Source organism: Convolutriloba macropyga, chromosome 10 (genome assembly GCF_964194025.1).
Source record: "Convolutriloba macropyga chromosome 10, txConMacr16.3, whole genome shotgun sequence".
Classification (NCBI taxonomy): domain Eukaryota; kingdom Metazoa; phylum Xenacoelomorpha; order Acoela; family Convolutidae; genus Convolutriloba; species Convolutriloba macropyga.
This window is the reverse complement of record NC_134477.1, coordinates 32,080,674-32,102,330: the sequence shown is the minus strand read 5'-3', so window position 1 is coordinate 32,102,330 and position 21,657 is coordinate 32,080,674. Positions and strand designations below refer to the sequence as shown.

The 21,657-nt window shown below is 37.2% G+C and overlaps 1 protein-coding gene across 2 annotated transcripts in view; it reads right to left on the bottom strand.

Annotated features, from left to right (window-relative positions):
• The window catches only part of LOC142348452 (uncharacterized), a 67,975-nt gene extending 47,009 nt beyond the window's left edge, over positions 1 to 20,966 (bottom strand). For both annotated transcript variants that reach the window (XM_075399813.1, XM_075399814.1), the window contains exons 1-6: positions 20,665 to 20,966; positions 19,710 to 19,931; positions 18,966 to 19,095; positions 17,984 to 18,124; positions 8,133 to 8,206; positions 4,031 to 4,114 (exon numbers count right to left, since the gene is read on the bottom strand). In XM_075399813.1, the coding sequence (XP_075255928.1) occupies positions 4,031 to 4,114; positions 8,133 to 8,206; positions 17,984 to 18,124; positions 18,966 to 19,095; positions 19,710 to 19,931; positions 20,665 to 20,812 (799 nt within the window). In that variant the 5' untranslated portion in view covers positions 20,813 to 20,966. The remainder of the gene's footprint in view (positions 1 to 4,030; positions 4,115 to 8,132; positions 8,207 to 17,983; positions 18,125 to 18,965; positions 19,096 to 19,709; positions 19,932 to 20,664) is intronic.
• Between the last annotated feature and the right edge of the window lie 691 nt (positions 20,967 to 21,657).

Genomic DNA, 21,657 nt, shown 5'->3' with positions numbered 1-21,657 from the left:
ACGTTGGGTTCACTTCTTGTACAAACATTAACGATTAATGAATTAATTGAGTGCGACTGTTTTGTGTTACGCGAATGGCAAAAAGCTTGTTGCTCTGTTTGTTTTCGCTCACTTGTCTGTATTACGTCATTTTGTACTGGTGTACTTGCTGTGATCCTATTGTATGAAGTTTTGTCTGCCTTCTTTAGCATTAATTTCAATGAGTTGATTAAATTTATCACGAAATTTTTGTCTTCTTTTGAAAATTATATCGCTGCTGAAGTGGGCTGTCAACAAAAATAATCTGCGAATCCCATATTTTGCCAGCACTGTGTTTTACCGAAAAGCTGAATGGTAAAAATTTGTCTAATCTTGTTAAATCTGTTAAATCTTGTTAGTCTGCTTTGATATGTTTTGTTTCCCCTATTGTCTTTTAGGGCCGATAGTAGGGCTTGGTGATCCGTTTGGAGTTTAAAACGTGATCCTTATAGGTAGTATTTGAAATGTTCTAATGACCATACTACTGATAGTAATTCTAATTCATTTATGCTATTTTTTTGTTCATTCGTGTTTAGGAAAATTGCATAGGGTATAGGGTGCCAAACGTTGTCGTATTTCTGTTCTAGACAAGCTCGCAACCCTTCCTTGCATGCATCAAAACGCACTCTTGTTAGTCGGTTTGTATCGAAATGTTTCTTTTCTATTATTTGTTTGATTGCGTTTTTTTTTATTGACTGATTTTATGTGTTCTTCGTTCCAGTCTAGTTTGCTGTTTTTTTTTGTGATAAGTTGGGAATGAATTTTTGTAGATGGTGTATGCTTTCCATTAGTGATCTAAGTTGTTTTAGTGTTTATGGTGGGTCCAATTTTATGATTGGTTCCGTTTTTCTTGTTGTTGGTATGATTCATCTGGACTTATTTTGTGTCTTAACCATGTTATTTCTGTAACCCCGAAGTCGCATTTATGTAGGCTTATTGCGACGTTTCCTTTATCTAATCGGGCGAGTACTTTGTTTAGTTCTGTTTCGTGGTTTGTAAGTGATCCTTTTGTGGACTGTGGACACGGTTTCTGTGGACACAGTTTCTGTGGACTAACAGATATGCCGGCAACATTCCAAAAAATCCTTGATTTTTTGGAATGTTGCCGGCATATCTGTTAGTCCACAGAAACCGTGTATGAATATGTTCATGTAGCATTTCTCCCTAGTAAATTGAAGTTACAGTGTTTTTGTGTCTCCTCCTGTAGAGGTACTTGGCTATATGCGTATTTTAGTTCTATTTTGGAAAAGAAGAGGATTCCTGCTTTTTGTTTAAGTTCGCTAATTTTGCATTCTATTGTGTCCATAAGGTGGTCAGTGCTTTACATTTGGTATTCGTTTTTATGGATAGCGTTGTTTAGTGTTTTCGAGTCTAGTGCTATTTTGATGGATTTGTCGTGTTTTACGTTGATTAACACCGGGCTAATGAAGTATTCGTCTTAACATTTATCTAATTTGATTATTTGTTTTTCTTCTATAAGTTTTTTAGTTTTCTTTCTCTTTATCTATTAGATGTAGCGGCACTCTTCTTCCCTTGTGTTGTGGTGGGTGGAATTTATGCTGAAATGTTGATTTTGCTATATGGTTTTTTTATTTCCAATTCTGATGCAGAGGTGTGGTTATTTTTGGAATGCCCACTTTGCAATATTTGTTTGTACCGATTGTATGTTTTGTATTTTCTCACCTGGTGTTGTGCAGGTTAGTTCGATTCCGGGTTTTGGAAGGGTGTCTCTGCCTAGGATGTTTACTTTGTTTTGAAGAACATCTAGTACTTGGCAGTTTTGTGCTGTTGTGTTGCCGGTCTCTGTTATGTTGCGATTATTTTGTGGACTAGTTTCTTTGTTCATTATTGTGCTGTGCTTTGTGAGATGAATGATCGTGGGCTGCCAGTGTCTACCAGCCTGTTGATCTGCTCATCATTGCTTTTTGTTTGTATCCAGAATTCTCTTTCGCTGGTTTTTGTTTAGGTCTCTTTTGGAAACCGTTGTGAAGTTTAGCGATTGTATGAAGTTTATGGAGCTCCAATCTTCCACCATTTCTCCAATATAGCATGTAATTTCGGGGTTTCTGTTTCGGTTTCTTCTTCCTCTTTTTCGTTTTTGGATTTGATTGTTGGATGTTGCGTACCCTTCTTGTGTTTGCTTGTTGTTGCGTGTTGTTCGGTTGTTGGGTTCTATTGTAGTTGTGGTTTTGGCTGTTTCTTTCTGTATTTTGTATTTCCGATCTTCTTGGTGGTATGTCGGATCTACATACTTTTGCATAGTGCCCTATTTTTCTGCAAATGTTACCTATTGTGTTTTTCGCGGGGCAGTTGTCTAGATGTCCTTTAATGAATTTGTACCCGCATTTCCAGCAGTCTGGTATTTTGTTGTTGTTTGGAGGTGTGGTTAGTATGCTCCTTCTTGCTGTTTGTTGTCGTGTTCTTTGTATTAGATTAATTCCTGATCCATTTGGATTTTTTGCGTGTGTGCTGCTTATGTGTTGTTGATTTTCTTGTCCTCTTTCTCTTGTTATTGCATAGTGTAGACTTTCTAGTGGATCGCTGTTTTCTGACAGTTGATCCATTCGGATCTGTGGATTTGACATTCCTTGTATGAAGATGCTTTTTACTAAGCTGTCTTCTACATCTTCCCAGTTACAGTGCGGCTTTTTGCTTTATTCTGGAGTGGAATTGTTCTAGTGATTCGCCTGAGTTTTGTGCTCGTCGGAAAAATTGGAATCTGTCGAATGTTTCATTTCCTATTTCTTTGAATATGTCCTGTAGTTGTATTACTAGTGCGCCTGTGGTGCATTTTGCTAAGTCTGTGTGTGGGTTGCGTTGATGAAATATATTTGTTTTTCTGTTCCGAGTGATAGGTATATTAGTCTTTTTACCTTGTTGTCGATTTTGTCCCATTTTTATGTTTCATTGTTCTCTTTGTCTTTTCTCTGCTGTTGTTTCATCTGGAAGTGCTGGTTAATATATCAGTTCCTGTGGATAATCTAGTTGTTCTGCGGTGGGTTTAGGTCGCAATAGTTTTTCTACTTGTATGTTCTCTTTAGCCGAAATGGTTAATTTTGTTGTGGTAATCCACTTTTCATGTGAGTGCTGGCGGCGGCGCCATGTTGTATAGTGAAATACTAGCGGTCAAAAGATCAGTTGCGGAAAGTCAATTCAGACTGTTTTCTACAATAAACTTGGCAAAAAGCGCTTGGTTTTTCTCTCGGAACGTTAACACATAGCTTACGTGACAGACAGTACCTGTCCGTAAGGATTAACACTCTAACACGAAAGTACAACGAAAAGATTAAGTTCATAGCAACGAATTTTACTGCTTTAATGTAACAAGATCTAGTGTAACAAGGTTGATGCATTCTATGAGGAATGATAATACTAATAATATAGTTTAATATAGTTTAACAAGTAGTAAATGATATACTTGGTTTCATACGTCCATGCTCTCCACCACCACAATAATAATAATAATAATAATAATAATAATAATAATAATAATAATGATAATAATAATAATAATAATAATAATAATAATAATAAAATTAATTTGTTCACAGCTGCCCTTTTTCTTATTAATCCCCACGTTTCAGACTGTTCTTTTTATTCGCATCATTGCTCTTTTTTTGGTTACGATGGCCACTATTTTTGCGTCTGAAACTGAAACTTTCACGTGGTACCATCATTGCAGCCAACATTGGTCAGGCTATGGTCAACCTGAAGCTATGGTTAAGTAAGAGCTCACCTTTACACAGACAGCTTCACGGAGGCAGGGGTAATTTGTTATGATTTTTATCTAATTTACGTGATACTTTGTTCTGTTTTTCATTTAAATATCAATGGCTAAAACATGGCTGCTAAAACATGGCCATCGCTCGCGAGTCATGACCAAATGCTCTAATTCAATGTTTTAAAACTCAATAAGTGACACTAAATAGACTATTGAGGATAAATAACAGTTTTCAATTTACAATCACTTCGAACCACTGCAGTCCGGCCAGCGATATAAAACAATAGTTACCAATTAAGAAGCAATGCTGATTGTTCGAGATCTGTTGCGTCACTCCGTATGGGTTATCCAAACTCACGTTGTTCGTGCAGTTGCCTACAAAACATTAATTTGAAACAGATTCAGTGAAAACAGTCGAAAGAACAATACCATAACACAGCCGGCAGATTGCCAGAAAATGGCCACAATGGCTTCGTAGATCTGCACTATCAAAAAAGTTTAAACAAAGACAGACCAAAAAAAAATTCATCTTTTCCTTGAGGGCTGAGATGTTATATTTTGATTAAGAATCTGTATAACTTATTGCTGCCTCTATTAGCTGCTCTCAAATAACCTTCATATAGAGTGACAGACTTTCGCTTGACGTTATCTCTTTTAATTAAAGTTAACAAAAGTCAATTTCAAAGTGAGGAAGTCATTTTTTAGAGTGAGATATGTACCGTATGCACAAAATTTAATCACGCGAAAGAACAAAATACTCACTCAATTGAGAGTGAAAATGACGTCACACACGCAATTCAGTTGAAATTGCATGAACGAGTAAACAAAAAGCAGATTTGATGTGATTGTGACGTCATATGGTCGTAGCAAAAATCTTGACGACGAAATAAAAAAACATAGCAGGACAAGACCTGACGTAGAATTCAAAGAATTTTTATTGACTAAACAAAAAACCAGACCTAGAACGCACTGCGAGTGAATTGGGAAAACTATTTCTAAAAAAAATCATATAAAAATATTTTTAAAAAAAAACAAAAAAATCAATGTCAGAATGTCGCATATGAACAAAAAAAACACTAGCGAGAAATTGAAATTTAGTTCAAACAGAAAACTAGACCTAGAATGAACTATGAATGGATTGGAAAAACCATTTAGAGAAAAATCCTATCGAAAAAATTGAAAAAACACAAAATCAAAGTGAAATTGGCTCATGTGAACGAAAACCACTAGCGAGAAAGCTATCTTCGGTTCAGATACCGTTTTCTCACTCTACTTTAAAATTAGAGCAAAAAATTACGCCGTGAAACCACTTGCTTTTTCGCTCCAGTTCCTGTTTCGGCGTGACCAAAATCACTACTCCAATTTGACTTCAAAAATCGTGAAAATGTGTGAATAGATCATTAAAAAAAAGACAGCGCCCCTATACAATTCAAATTCTCTCAATTGTAAAAAACCAAGAGAAGGCCAATAATAGCCTCAGCTATCGCTTCGCGGCTATTAAGAACAAAAGTTGGTTTTGAAAACGTTTTTTGTTTATTTTTTCATTGAAGTCTGTCACCGCAAGTTTTCATTTGATTATAGCTGTAATAACAGTAAAACAGTTACTGCTGGGTGTACATCTACTTAACCAGTTACAACTGGTTGCAAGTTCATTAAATTTTGATGAAGTTTCAATCTACATTTCTAAAAACAAAAAAATGATAGAACCGTCAGTCATTAAATAAATCTGACAGTCCTTGATTAAATCTATTTTATTTCAGTATCTAGATTTGTTGTGTCCCGCTAATCTAGTACACTATTTATGTTATAATCAACACTTTGCAGTTTTTATTACAGTTTTTCGAATGCTTTTTGAGACTGCGAATTACTAGAATGAACAATTTTGCTGTTTTTTGCAGGTGCCTCAGTGATTTGAGAACTATTATCCTAAAAAAGTTTGTTTCTAGCGGAATGACCGTCAGCACTCACTGGATAAATCATAGATTGTCTGCAACATTGTTCGGAAAACAAGAAATGGGGGCACTGGAAAGACGTGCATATATTTCGGATCAAAATGCAAATGAACATCTCTGAGTGATTTTGAATAATTGGTTAACTGATAGTATTTGCGGAAAAAACATAGCTGTCAGATCGCCAAAATTTAACCGCGGTAACTTTGTAGATCTGCGGTTTCAAAAAGTTAGTAGAGAAAGGGACAAGAAAAACCTTCTTTTCACTAAGCATTGAAATGTTACATTTTGATTAAGGATTTAAATATCTTATTGCTGCTTCTAATAGTTGCTCTTAAGTAACCTTATTGACCTTATCGCCTTGAATTGGAAAAAGAGAAGTCAGTGAGGTTTAACGGTGAGGCTAGCCACGTGGGACCAAAAACTTAACAATGACATTGGAAAAAAAGTCGCTCCTTTTAGAGTGAAAAATTGCATCAACCAAAGATTTCAGTTAAAATTGCATGAAAGAACGATCACAAAGCGGATTTGAAATCATTGTAACGTCATATGGTAACAAAAATCTCGAAGAGGAAATTAAAAAAAAAACAGCGAAAATATCCTCAACTACAATTCAAAAAATTCAACAATCTGAAAACACTATCAGCCCCTTTAAAGTAACAGCGCCCATGATAATATACCAAGTGATCCACAAAAACAAACAGAATAATACAAAATCTAAAAGCAAACTTATTCGATTTCCCTTTCAGAGATGTTAGAGTTATCGAAGTTATCAACTCCAACGACGTCAACTACAAAAGTCCTCTACGCACTGAGATTCTTAAGAGATTTCAAATTTTTGGGACACAAAAAAGGAAAAGGAACAACATTTCGAAAAACCTGTTTTTGGGATTACATTGAAACTAAGCGGCATCAAAGTCAATAAAATGCCCAAAAACTCCAAAACAATACTCTTATTTTCAAAAGAAGTGTCGCAGTTAAAAAAAAGTTGTTAGTTACTTATGCAAACAATTTAATAGATACAAACGTGACCAATTTCAGAACTTACAGAGCTGCTATCGGTGACTCTAAGCGACGGAACCAAAACCCTAAAGAAATAAGCAAAATAAAAAAATCACTAACAATTTTTGAAAACAATTCTTGTCAAGGTTGCTAAAACCTTGAGTTTTGAAATTAAAAAATATATATGAACTCAAAAATGACTGATGGAAGAGCCATGGGACCTATATTTGATGATATTCAAGGACAGAACAATAAAAAATAACGAAAAGCAGCAAAATCTGAAAAAAAAACTTTTTTAGGCAGGTCTTGGCAAAGTCGTGAAAACCGTTAGATTTGAAAAAAACTGTAAAAATTACTAAAAACTGACTGAAGAAGGAGCCAATTAGATTTGCCGATAATGATAGGAAGTGATACAATGAAAAAAAACAATTTTTCAAATTCAATAAAACCCCTATGCTTCAATTCAATTATTTCAAATATTTAAAAATGTCTCCACAGAGAGCCATTAAGACCTATCATTGATTAAACTAAAAAGTAAAATAATCAAAAACTCTGCAAAAACAAAATTCTTTGACCTAAAAAATTGACCATATAATTAAGACTAACAGTTTCTAAACCTTGAAAAGCCATTAGTTTCTTTTTGAGGGGTCTACACCACTGCAACTGTGCATAATCTGAACACAAATTTCTCGTTTTTATATAAGTTTTGAGATAATAAAGAGAAAGTCACCAAAAACAGAAGTCAAATTGCCGCACGTGATAATAATAAGTTTTCTGTCAAAAATCATTCTCTTTTAACACACTTTGATTACTTCACTTAAAGGTGGTTTGAAAAAAATCCCGATATAGATTTACTCGATCTTTGCTCCTCCTATTACTCCAGCGTGATTAAAATCACGCAACAAAACGTCGAAAAATTGTGAACAGATCTTAAGAAAAAGACAGCACGTCATTAACAGTCAATTTCGTTGAATTGTGAGGAACCAAGAGAATGTCAACCTTTAATAGTCCCAGAAATCATTTTGCGAACATTGAGTATTTTAATCATTACAAACTTGTATGAAATCTATAAAAACCGTGTACCAGATCAGATAATAAAGATGCTTAAGGTGTAATGAGTTGTTACTAGAAAAGTTCTGAGAAAATTAAATTGTGCTTTATTTGATAATTGTGGCGCTTTGTACAATTTCGTCAAGTGTATTTAGTCTTTGATATATTTAGCTTTTGGCGTCAGAATTTTGTATTTTCTACAACTTATAGATTAAAAACACTCAGAAAAATAATTATTTGGCACCTGTGTTAGTTAACTATTTCATTATTTGAATGCTTTCATTATTTCATTATTTCATTATTTGATTTCTACACAATTTGCATGCGATATCCCTAGCATTGGAATTTACACTTTAGGGGGCAAAGGAGTATATTGTACGCATATTACTCACTGATCATGTTGTAAATGTTATCCTTGGCTGTCTGGTAGTCATTCGTGCTTCTGTTGAAACTCTGAGGCTTCAAGCTGCAAAACAAAAAATGTCATTTTCAACTACACAAGATCTTTCGGTTAGGCATAAACGAGAGCATTAACCAGACTGAACGTGAGGTGTATCAGTGCAGATTCAGTGAAATTGGAAGTCTTTGATCAGTACCATATCAGAGCTATGTCAATTTTCAGTTTTTATTACAGTTGTGACAATTTATATGTGCAGGCAGTCAGGTTTTGGATCAACAGCTTTATAAATATTTATTATCTGAACAATTTTTTTAGAAAACTTCTGCTATTTTGGAATTTCATAAATCATGTTTTTATACGACATTTTTTAACATCTATTAACTACTTATTATTCAAAACTTGCTAGAGTCTTAGGACGTGGTCAGCACTTATTCGCTAGTTCAAAACGTGCATTGGACTGGGGAAGTACTGATCAAGACTTGCAACTCTGTTTCGGACTTTAGCTTGAATCTAGTTCGCAACGCATAACTTCAAGCAGCTGCAACCCACAATCCTGTTACTTTACTAATGCAGCCGATAAAAATCCGTTTGGTGAATGTGCTGACCGAGCAAAGACCAGGAACTCTCTATTCTTTAAAAAAGCTAACACTAAAGATACAGGCCCTAAAGACAAAGACACTTTTTGGAGACAAACTTTTGGGATTACAAACGTTACCCAGAAGGAAGATTTTTTGGGGGTGTCAGACAATATGGCTGGAGTATTTTTTTTCTACGGTTTCAGACGTCAACGTCACTGATTGCCCGAGGTTTCGGACGTCACCTCGAGAAATCCTATTGCCCCGTGAGATCAATCCGAAAATCATTATTTTTCTACAGGTCAAAAAAGAGAAGAAAAGACAAAATCTCATATTTGTCCCCTTTAATCTAAATTTCGTTGCCACTGTAGACAATATATTTGTTTGACCATATATTTAAAAATAACGTTTGCTAAATTTTCGGCTTCATTTTCCTATGAAAGGAAATTATCATGATCCACACCCGTCTCTGAAGTAGTTTCTTGTTGGGTTTTCCAACAGAAATTAAGTAAAAAAATTTAAAACGTCGAAAATAACAAAAAAATCTTGACAACCCTACCAAAAAACAAACAAAGAGCAAAAAATTTTGTTTGCGAAAAACTTAATTTTTTTTGCAGACCTCCTCGGTCTCAGACGTTGCCGTCTACGAAACGCATTCTTTTTCACAAACAGATCCCAGACGTCCTCTCAATCAGTTTTTGTGAAATTCAAAAACAGCTGAAAAACCCGGTCTCGTTTTTAGTCATTGTTTTTGTGGGCAAAAGAAGCACCAAAAACAACAATCAGATTACTCAGATCACTCACAAAGAGTGGGAGACAAGAAAATTTTTCAGAAAAGAAGAAAATTATAATTTCTACAAAGTCTCTGAGCTTCTAGTGCTTTATTAAAGTTTTTCATCCTTTTTATGTCCTTCCTGTAGCCCTTATTGCTTACACGCATCGCATTCAAAACAAATTTTAGGTTTTTACCGCACAGGAAAAATAACTCTTTTAAATCAACAAAAAAGAAATTAGCATCTGATAAATTTACGGAAATTTTTGTCAGATTTCAATCGCTGAGAGTATCTTTCAATTTCAAGATCTAGTGGTAGAACATTAGCCATGGATTGAGAACCTTTAAAAGGTTTTGAAGTTTTACAAAAAAAAACTTTTTATAAAACTTTAAAACCTTTTAATGTAAAAAAATTTTCTCTCTAGCCTAATTGTGGTTCACTGTGCAATTGTGACAAAACACAACGTTCCTGACCAGGAAGCAAGAGCACTCATCCAAAATCGTATTGGAATTCATTTGAGTTCATTTGAGTAATTATTGAGTGCATTTGACAGAAATCAAACAATTATTTGTGTCTGTCAGACAAAAGTCGAATAAAGCGCGCAGCGTGGAACAGTTGAAAAAAGCCTTTACTTTCTTTCTCTCGAACAAAAGCTAGATTTATCAAACAAAAAATCCATTTAGGGATAAAAAGTTTTGTAGAAAGTTTGTTCATTCACGAAGCCAAAACTAGGTTTGTTACCAATCAACCCTTGGACAATTTTTCAAATCAAAATATGCGCCGCAACGGTTTTTTAAGCCGTCTTCTTGGCTTCACCATAGAACTTCAACGTCTTCAAAAGCAACAATCAGTTCATGAAACATAAAGGCTAAAATTTGTTCAAGCAGTTAAGTGCCCAATGCCAGTTTGCCATCAACATGATCAGAAATGACAATGAAAAATCAGCTCGAACTCATGAAGAAAACTAATTGACAACGGAAAATTTATCAATTCATATCCCTGCTGATCAATCTGACCAGAGGTAAAGTGAAAGAGTCGAAAGATTTGTCGCAGAACGTGATGAAACAACAGCCTCATCAGAATACAGTAATATTAAGCCTTTGTAGACAAGCCAAACTGATCAACCGTCTTAATGAGCTATAGTTGCAAGCCGATTTGTTGGACAATGATGATCAATTGGGCAATTTTCACAGCCTGTTGAGAGATGACATCAGCCTATTCTCATGCAGAGGAAACGACCCCGACGATTGACCCCCGTCCCAATAGATGGCAACGAAGACAACCAGCTCCGAAGAAACACAGAACAACAGCAAAGTAACACAGCCAACACTAATCAGCAACCTGCTATCCTGCCTCGGCAGGGAACATCAACACACTTTCTCCAACATTTCTCCAACATTCAAAAGCCACACAAAATGAATTGAAACTTGTCCTCAATGACCGTCAAGAACAAGCAGAGATCCGAAGCACAGGAAAAAGTCATCAAAATCAGCCTCTTGCTGTAACTGAGGGTTCTTTTGTCATTCTTTTTATACAATATCCTATTGCGCTCATCTCCAATAGGACAACGAATGATAGCCAAAACGATACAGTTGGTATTTCTTATATGCCAAACGCGCCTCCCTCCAGCCAACAACCTGCGCAGACTAATCATAACGACAGTGACGCAGAAGAAGATGTATTGCCTAAAACTTTGCCACCTATCTGAAAATTGAGCTTTTCAAGCCATGGCATTGAACAAATAAAAACATTTGTGATAAAAATCTCTTCCCTAATTTTTTTTACTGAGCATTTGATCTCGAAACAAGAGTCTGGAAATGGGCTCCTTTTCGAATCACCAAATTAAGTTTTTAATGTTACCGAAAAAGAGCAGATAGCCAGAAGCAACCAAAGCGATTCAAATTGTAGAGTTCAACATTAACCCCTATTAGCATTTGCTAACTACATTGATTTCATTGCACGTAAAAACACCTTCACGGGAACCCAGAACACCTCCGATGTTCCAACACATTCAAATAATTTCCCTCAGCAACCACAAAACCTGTCACACGTTCTTCCGGATGACTTCAACTTTTATGGTCCTTAGTACACACATTCGGTATATACTGAGCTCACCTCCCTTCAAAACAAACTTGTTTTTTTTCTCAGAGCAACAGAATCCTCAATTATTCCAGCTTTTTACTAGCAGAACTTTTTCTGAAAATCAAAACAGATTTCCTAATCCAACTGCTCTGCAGGATCCAAATTTTTCTCACCATTAGTAATCTCATCAATTACCGAATAAACTAGCTGTCATTCAACATTCGTCACAGGCCCCAGTTTGGCCTACTGGTATACAAAATCATCACCCGACTCACTCTCAAACATTTTCCATGCACGGTGCAAGTTTACCAAACTTCATGGTCTCCCAAACACAACAAAATGCGGATCACAATCAGCCTGGTCACTTCAATCTTGTGCTCACTAATTAAGTTGCCAATGGCCTACAAGTTAACCATTCAAACCCTAATTTCAACTTTCTTCCACTACTAAAAATATTGATTATAAGCATTTAGTTAAATTATCACCCTTAAAGCTACAAATATTCAACGGAAATCCTCTTCACTTTTATGAAGGGATCAATAATTGACTTCATACATGCGTATTTGTGTGACCCCTCTTATTACCAGACAGTCTTAAATGAATTGATGAACCATTATGGTGACAGTACCATTGTTGTTAATGCTTTTATCAATCAACTTAAAAACTGGCGAACAAACCACAAGAATAAGCAAAATTGTATCGTCTTTTTTCTTTCTTTGAAAAAATGTGCCAGTTTTTCAGTACCATGGATTCATAGCAGTCTTCAATCAACAATTTTGCTGAAAAAAGCCAGAGAGAAAGTTAAACGCAATCTGATAATAGAAAGTTTTCAATCAGACCCTTTCGTTGTAGATTTTCAGCACTGGTTAGAGCTTCAAGCTCAGCGTTACAAGAGGGTCAACATAAAGAACCATTAAGAAACACAACACCTAATTCCAGAAACTATGGGAATCATAACTCCCATGCAACTACCGAAGTAACACAAAAAAATTATCAGACAGTCAAGTTACTAACTTATCAGAGAATCAAAATTACTCATTGCAACAGAATCTGAAAATCCAAGATCATTAAACTATTCTCCAAAAAAGTTCAACGCCTCCAGATTATGTGAAAAAAGCAAAAGCAATCACAGCATTGCTACTTGCCCTGAATACCAACTTTGCCTTCTCAGTGAAAGACAAAGATTCGCAAGCAAAAACAATTTGTGCGCAAACTGTCTGAGTTACAGGCACCAAAAACAAACATGTCCTTCAACAAAACGATGCCATGTATGCTATGTATGATTTCACCATAAAACTTTACAATCCAGCAAAACAGATTAAACGCCCAACAGTACTTGTTCAACTGAAAGCATCCAGAAAAATCAAGCAACAGTCTCGTCGAATAATGAGACGTCGACTGACAACGTTGTCAATAGTCGCCAAACAAAAAAACCATCAGAAATAAAATTGAATAGCTGTTATGGACAATCGTTCAACGCTCAAAAGCAGATCAACACCCAAAGACAAAACTGATTGGAAATATTAATAGTCAATCCTTTAGCATATACCAGAGCCCGGATGCACCAGAAAAACTGGTATGAGCAGCTTCAACTCCGGTTGCTTCCTGACAGGAAATATGGCCTTTGAGAAAACGCTAAAATCCACCCTGGTTGTCAATGTAGATTCATACTGGATGCCATTTAAGAACTTTTTGAGCTTACATTAAATTCTCATCATCAGTTGCTCTTCAGTTTCTCAACAAACAAAATGTCCCTCTCTAAAGTCAATGAAACAGTCACTATTACTCCTTACAACTCAACAGAGATTTATTTTGAACTCTTTAGAGCTTACAGGACACCATCTTTGAACGTTGGTGCCACAAATGTATTTCAGTTAAAACTATTTTGCAATGCATTCAACAATTTACGCCAAATTCTTTTTCCAAAAATTGCAGATGTCAAAATTGACGCACTACTTGGTGTTAACCCCTTTACATTCACCTACTTCACTCACGTCACTCAAGGAAATCAAAATCAACTTTTAGGCGTATAATCTACCCTAGGTTAGAAATTAGCCGGTTAATATAAAAACTATTTCTCAAAACTTCATCAGAAACTATCTGACAGAGCAATGAAAACCTTTGTTTCCCATGTTTCCAGAAATCAACCTGAAGAACTCGCATTAAACGAAATAGTTCAACAGTTCTGGAGAATCGAATCAGAAGGCAATCAGCCTGATAGCAAAGCTTCTTCTTCTCTTCAAAAAAATATCTCGAAATAAGGGAGAAGTCAATAAAATTTAACGGAGAAAGATTTGAAATAAGACTTCTGTGGGAAAAAATTCCAAGTCGGAAAACGTTTTTTCCGCTCTCAATCAATTTAAAAAAATTAATAACAGACTAAACCGTATTGCTCGAATTCGTGACAATTACAAAAAGACTCTACAGACTGACCTCAAGAAAAACTAGGTGAAGTCAGTTGAGATGCATGAACCACCTGCAGATCAAATCTTGTATCTCCCACATGACCCAGATGATACACCTAACAAGTCCGGGAAATTTCGGCGCGTCGCAAATGCTGCCTTCAGATTCTGTGGACAGTCATTCAACGTCAACTTATTTACAGCTCCAGACCTGCTTAATAGTCTTTTGGGAGACCTCATGCGACTTAGTGAAAACCCGGTCGCAGTCCTAGCTGACATCAAAGGCATTTTCATGCAAATCGCAATGAACCGATTAGATCAGTCTAAAATTCGATTTTTGTGGATAAACGACAAAAAAGCTCAACAGTATCAATTTACAAGGCTGATATTTTGTGCCACCTGCTCACCATCGTGCGCAATCTACGTCTTAATCAACTGCATTGAGAAAAGCCCAAACAAATATCCCGATGCAATCAGAGCCGTCAAGAATCATTTTGATAAGGACAACTATATCCAATTGTTTAAAACAATTAGCAACGCTCCAATAGTTGTTCAGCAGACACTTAAAAGTCTTCAGGGAGGTGGTTTTTGCCTTGAAAAGTTTGTGTCCAAAAAAACCAAAGTTCTCGAAAGATTGACAATAGAAAATACTGAACAAAGCAATGAAATTGTCAAAGTTCTTGGACAGAAATGGAACCCGTCAAGTGACGCTTTCATCATAAAATCTCTGACAAATTTTTCATTAGATGCTTCTTAGTATACTCAGATAAAGAATCTGAGCTTCGTCCAATCATTATTTGACCCACTTGAAGCATTTTCTCTTGTGACTAATCGCATCAAAATTTTTTTCAAAAAACTTTGGAAACTTGTGAGAAAGTGGGATGAACACCTTCCTACATACTGTTAGAACCTCTCATGAGAGTGCCTGAAGTACACCTGAGAAGGACGTTACCATCCTGTATTACTCTAAATGCAAAACAGAAGTTCACGTCTTTGTCGATGCCTCAACAGAGCCAATGGCAACTGTAGCGTCCTTCGGTTAGCTGAAAAAAATTCTGAGACTACAGAAACTTTTCTTTATCGGAAAATGTAAAGTTGCCCCAATAGAGCAAACTACATTGCCCAAACTTGAACTTGAAGCAGCCGTAATTGGTTTTCGATTACTTTCTTCTATCTTAAAAAATTCTTCCTCCATAATTGATATATGTGTTTTCTGGACGGATAATCAAGTAGTCCTGGACTGGATTGCACCCGACTGCCACCCGACTGCGAGAAATTTCAGCAACAACAGAAGTTAAACAACGGAAGCGTATACCAACATTGCACAATCCGGCCGATGACGGCACTCGTGGTTTAGATCCACGACGTGAAATATCTGTCAAATGGTTGAAACCAGTGGAATTTTTATCCTAAACATAGCCAGTAAATTACTAATTTGTTCGTTAGAAACCAGTGGTTTCGGCAACAGCCTCTCATGACTCGTCAAGTGTACCAAAGCCAGTTAACGACCCAAGACGTTTTCCGTCTTGGACGAAATTGCTTTTCATATTAGCCACTGTTTTCAACCTGCTGTTCCGAGGGAAAGGACCTCGTAATAAAAAGCATCAGTACACGACTTATGACATTGATCTATCTCGGAAGAACGTGATCAGACGTTCTCAAGAGAACAACTTTCATTCAACAGTTTTCTCAACAAAGAGGGGCCTCAAGCAACACGCTAATTGCAAACTACGGTCATTGAAACAAGTCCTCGACCAAAACTGTTCATAAGGAAGACTTCGATTTGTTCCTGAAGCACTTGAAACAGAAAAACGTTCAATTATTCTGCATGCGACAAACATGATCACACGTTTGTACCTAGATCACGCTCACCGCTCATGCTTTCATCAGGGAGCAGAACCCACCAAAATTTTTTTCCAGCATCGGCATTGCGTATTTGGCTTGTCAAAAGGTCTGTTTAGCATAAAATTTCGCTCATTTTTACGGTGGAGTTTTAATGCAGAGAACGCACAAACGATTGTGGCTGTTCTTCCTGTTGTTGATCAACAGCCGCAACACAAATCCTTTTTTCCAATCGTGCTGTCGACTTCTTTGAACCATTCTACATAGAAAACACAAAAGGAAGTCTCAAAAAGCTTTATAGTTTAATCATTAGGTGCTTGATCACGAGAGCAATCCACCTTGAAAGCTGCCCAGATCTCATCTCAACACCGGTCCTTATCTAAATGCATTTTGACGTTTCACTAGTAGACGATGTCAACCAGATTTGCTGATCAGTGATGATGGAAAGACCGTCAATGGAGCGTCAGAAGAGCCCTTGAAAAGTGTAAAGAGCCTTGACAACGACAACATTTACAAAGCTCGGCTTGGAAATTCGACTTGGAAATTCATCTCACCATATGGCCCCATTTTGGAAGTGTTTGGGAGCGCTTGATAAAGACAGCAAAAATAAGGTTGCTGATCTTTTTTGCGTGCTGATCACTTGACACAAAATTTACAAAGTTTGACTTGGAAGCCCGACTTGGAAATTCATCCCACCATACGGCCCTCATTTTAGAAGTGTTTGAGGGCGCTTGATACATACAGCAAAAAGAAAGCTGTTCATTATTCTAGGCTCAAAAGGACTCTCACCTGACGTATTCCAAACAATACTGGTACAATGCAAAGCCGTTTTGAATTCACAACCTCTCAAAAATGTCGCTGATTTTTCCGACAACCAGATACCTCTCACATTTAACCCATTCCTGATCACTCATTCATTCAACTCTCTGGCCCCAGGAGTATTTGAGAGTCAGTTTTCAGCCAGTTTCAAAACATGGAGAGATCTGCAGCAGATGATGAACCACTTCTGGAAGCGACTTGTCAAAGAATACCTGCCGACAATACTCAAAAGATCCAAATGGAATGAGAACAACCAGTCGCCACTTAGAGTTAATGACGTTGTCTGGATCCCGAAAGACATGACTCATCGTGGAATTTGGCCTCTTGGGCATCTGTTGGAAGTGTACCCTGGAAGAGATGGACAACAGCGCGTGGTGAAGGTAAAAACGGCTTACGGTACGTTCGTTCGCCCCGTTTCCGCATTCGCACAAATTTTGGCTGATTAGCCCCATTTTTATGAGTTTTTCACGTAACGGCTGCTAGGCAACTTGGGTTCCCTCTCTTTGACGACCTCTCCGAGTGTTGCTGGTCCTTTTGGCATCTTGTGTAACAATCAAGTCAAAAGTTACCGCGCATGAAATCTTGACTCAAGTCTTGAACAATTTGAGAACGGTTACCCGCAAATATGTAATCATAAAAAACTCTAACAAAAACCTTTACTGAATATAATCTTTTGAATAGAGAACTTGTTTCCATATAAAAAGAACAATATGAAAGCTATCATTTCCTCGACTTATGATGCCCTGCTCCTGGACTCATTAAAAGCCCATGCTCTACCATAACTTGCTATCAAAAAATCCCACTTGGCGCCTTAAAGACATTACTTTGACTTTAACTATGTGCTGGACTGTTCAATTGTAGTCAATATTTGACCTACACCCCCTCCCCCCGCAATATAATTACAAAGTTTTTTTCATAAGTCTAGGCCTAAACCTGGATATATATTAAACCCTCGTCCAAACCATGATTAGGTGAGTAAAACCTGAATCACTATAAAGTTACTCCCTCCTTGGTTCTCCTCGATTCTGTGTTGATAAGCGTCGACGCTTAGTTTTTTTCCACCGCCAACTTATGTTCAGAAATTCGGTGAATACAATAAACTGATGTACAAATTAGCTTGGGAAAAAAATTGGGAAACAGAGGAAAAATATTTTGATTGGTTTGACCTTAGCTCCAAAAATGTTATCCCAACTCATTGAGAGCACTTAAATGAAACTTTTTGATAAAAGTTATAAGTCTGCACTAACCGGCAGTCTGCGGTGACCTTACGTGATTTTGCGATATTCTTCGAACCCTCATGTTCGCTTGAGAGGCATTCTATATTAACAAAGTTGCATTGTAAAGGTATACCTTTCAGCATATACCCTTTGGTTCCTCAGTTCCAGCCAGAGGTCTTGTGTCATGATTTGCTGATTGCAGTCACACTTTGCAGCCACTCCTCCCAGAGGGTATCTCTTGCAACGATGCTCATTTGAACCATTGATTTTGCAGCTGAACGCAGACAAAAAAAATGTAAAAACTGTCCGACTTCATAGGACAGTTGCTCTCCAAAGACAGCCAAGCGGTTGGCTTTGGTTGTAACTAGCTAGCTTAAGCACAGAAAGGCTACCCTCACAGTGCAAGGATAAAAGTAGGAAGGGGGTTTAAAAGTTAGGTTGGGTTGTATAAAGTGGAGGGGGTGGTAGGGGTAGTATAGGGCGGGTGTAAATTCGGTGCTAAAGAGCATTCTAGATGAAAACATCCGGGCGATCAATCTGATTATAATTTATAAGTTGGTTTTAAAGTGATCTATTCTGTTTTGCCCTCCTCAGCTCAGTAGGCTTATATCTTTTACGCCTCCAGGTGCACGTGCTGTTTTTACACAGTAACATGCTATAACATATAATTTGTAACTGGGGGAGTAAAAAACACTGGGGGGGGAGAAGGGGCAAAACAGAATAGATCCTTTGAAAACATATTTTTTATCGTACTTTCTACTTGATATCTTTCAGCTGTTATAGTTTTAGGTGGAATGTTAGTAAACTGAAAGTTCTGCAGAGCAGAGTTTGTCTGGAATTGGTCTCTCTTCATCTATCCCTATCTTGGTAAGTATACTTTTTTACACAGCCCCCTCCCATCATTGCCAATTTACGATAATGAGGGGGGGGGGGGTTCTATTGGCTATATGTCCACTGGGGGGATAATGGGAGAGACCCAAAATGTTTTTTACGTACTATTATGCTTAAATAGTCTTTTTCCTAATTTAAAAAAAATATTCCGTATATTTTGGTATTTTAGCACATAGCGTATTTTGGTATTTAGTATTTTGTCCTGACACCTATGAGAAACTAACTGGAGAGTGGGTGATACAACTGTGCCAGCAGGACCTTCCATATATAGAATGTCTTGCACCATCAGCTGGTTGCCCATCTTGAGCAGATTGAGCAGAATTATGAACATGATGGCGAAGAAAGATCCAGTTACTGAAATATCACAAAATCAAGAAAAACTGTAATCGTGGGACTATGTGTAGTTCCAGATCTATTCTCGGGTGTTTTTTGACATAGCATTGTGCTCAACACTTGTTATTGCTACGGGGGGGGGGGGGGGGGGGGTTTGGGGTGTAACATTTTAAACCGCCAGATCAAACCTTTGGGCAGCGAATATTATACATTCGTCCTTTGACAGTCTTATTATAGACCATTCTGACAGACGCTGATTCACATTGATATTCAAAAGCAATCGGCAAAGAACTTGTGGATCTTTTTCGTTTGTGCCCCCCCCCCCACGCAATACGTAAATCATGGGGTAAAAAATAGCACGTGCGTCTGTGGGATGCAATTAATATGCACCCACTAAGGTGAGGAGGGAGGGGGCGGCGGGGGCAGATACGGAAAAGACGGGAAAGATCCAAATTTTTTTTTTAATTTCGAATTTTCGGAAGCCTTACAAATCAATCCTCTCTTAGTACGTATAAAGTTCTTCTAGCGGGGACCTCCAATCATAAGATAACCCACACTTAGAATGTATAGGATGTTATGAGATTTCAACTCCCTCTCCGCTCGCCTTTCTAGAACGGGGAAGAGAATGCTCTTACTTAGTAGCATCAAAAGAATGAATGCAATTGCAGTCCAGGTGCGCTTGCAACACATCTTGCACGATGCCCGACTGCAGTTGCATTTCCGATCACGCTTCAAATTCCTCCTATCCGCCGCCTTCTGCTCTTTCGTCCGATCCTCCAAATCCTTCTTTTCTTCTTCCGTCATTTCGGGTTCAGAGGGTATTTTCTCCTCCTTGTCTTTATCGTCGCCTTCACCCTACGATCGGAACTGCTTCCTTTCACGCTCGAAAAAACAAAAATCTATTTATAGAAATTATAGACTAACGAACTTGTAGGCCCTCTTTAAGGTTTATTTACAGTGAATGTGGGGAGGGTCTATACTTCATATGACCACTACAAGAGCTGGGGGGGGGGTATAATGGGAAAGACCCCGTTTGCGCTAACTAATGTGGGGCGGGGGGGGGGGGGTATCAAGAAGAAGACTCTTAGACCATTTACAGTAATTATACCATAATGTGAGCTATAAATGGATCTTTCTAATTAATAACATTGATTTGTATATTCACTAGACTCTGGGCAGTCAGGGCAACTTATGGAATACGAGTAAAATATTTTAAAATATGGGCCATTTTATTCCCATCATAGCCCCCCCCCCCCGCTTTATAGTCTGATAACCTATAGCCCTCCATCATAATAAATGTACCCTAATCGGGGGCGCTATTTTTACCTATGAGAACGAACAGCTACAATTGTAAGATTATTATTTTAATAACAATACTGATTAATTTAGTTAACATTTGAATGCATGTAAATATCTAACCTTAGGGTTATATTCTGAATAATTTACATGTTTCAACAAAAAAAAACAATGTCATGGGGTGCTAAATTATTCTTAAATGTGGGAACGGGGACACGAACGGAGACGATCTATTGTTTACACCGTTTAGTAACAGCAAATAAATGTGAACAGGATGAAAGGAAACAAATCCCTTTTTTGGTTTTTCGTTCTCTTCCGCACCAGCTTCAGGTTGATCATTTTGATCGTCGGCTTTTGTCTCGTTTTCGGCATTTGCATCGGCATTCTCGTCAGGTTCCTCGTTTTCGGTTTCCCGAGGATTTTCGGGAGCGTCTGTAGACATTTCTGAGGTGGCCGAGTTGGTCAAGTTACTCAGAATTGATTAAACAAAGTTCCATCAAGGAGGCTAAAAATAAGTATTTAAAAGAGGAAGACCTTTGGCCTTTGTTTCATATTACAGCTAAATATCAATTATGAGGCACGTGCTAAAAAAACTTTCCGTCAAAGCATATAATTAATTTACATATGTGCGTGTGTTTTGTTTAATACTGAAGTACAACGAGCAAAACCGGTAATTAACTCTGAATATTACGTCATCAATCCGTCAGTGCTGCTGCCTGTTACGTCAACTGTCCAATAATACTCGCTATTATGTAAACAGTCCAATAGTCGATGGCGTTATAGGACAGACGACGACTCGTTCCCATTATAGACCTTCCCATGAAATTATAGCCCCCATTATGGTATATTTACCATGTTTGTGGAGTATAGGTTATTTGACCGCTAAGCTGGGGAAGGGGGGAAGACCCCATTAAACAGTTTTGTTCGCTGGAAAACTATAAAAAAGAACACTGTATTTCTCCTAATATCTGTAAATGTTTCAGTCATAGTAAAATTTAGAGAGATAGGCAGTGTAGAATATTTATAATTACAACAGAGAAACTAATAATTTATAATATCTAAAATATCGGCCGAATAGAGAAGTCGCTTGTATTGGCGGGGAGGGACGACAGTAACATAAATTCAATACAAAACAGAAAGAAATTTAATTGAACTTAAAATGTTTCCAAGTAATTGAACCATGTTGGGTTTTCTTCGGGTCCTTCTTGTATTCATTAAGAAAAAACTGCTTATATTCCTTCTTTGCAAGACTGTATGACATTGACAAATAATTTCTTGGGAAAGAAT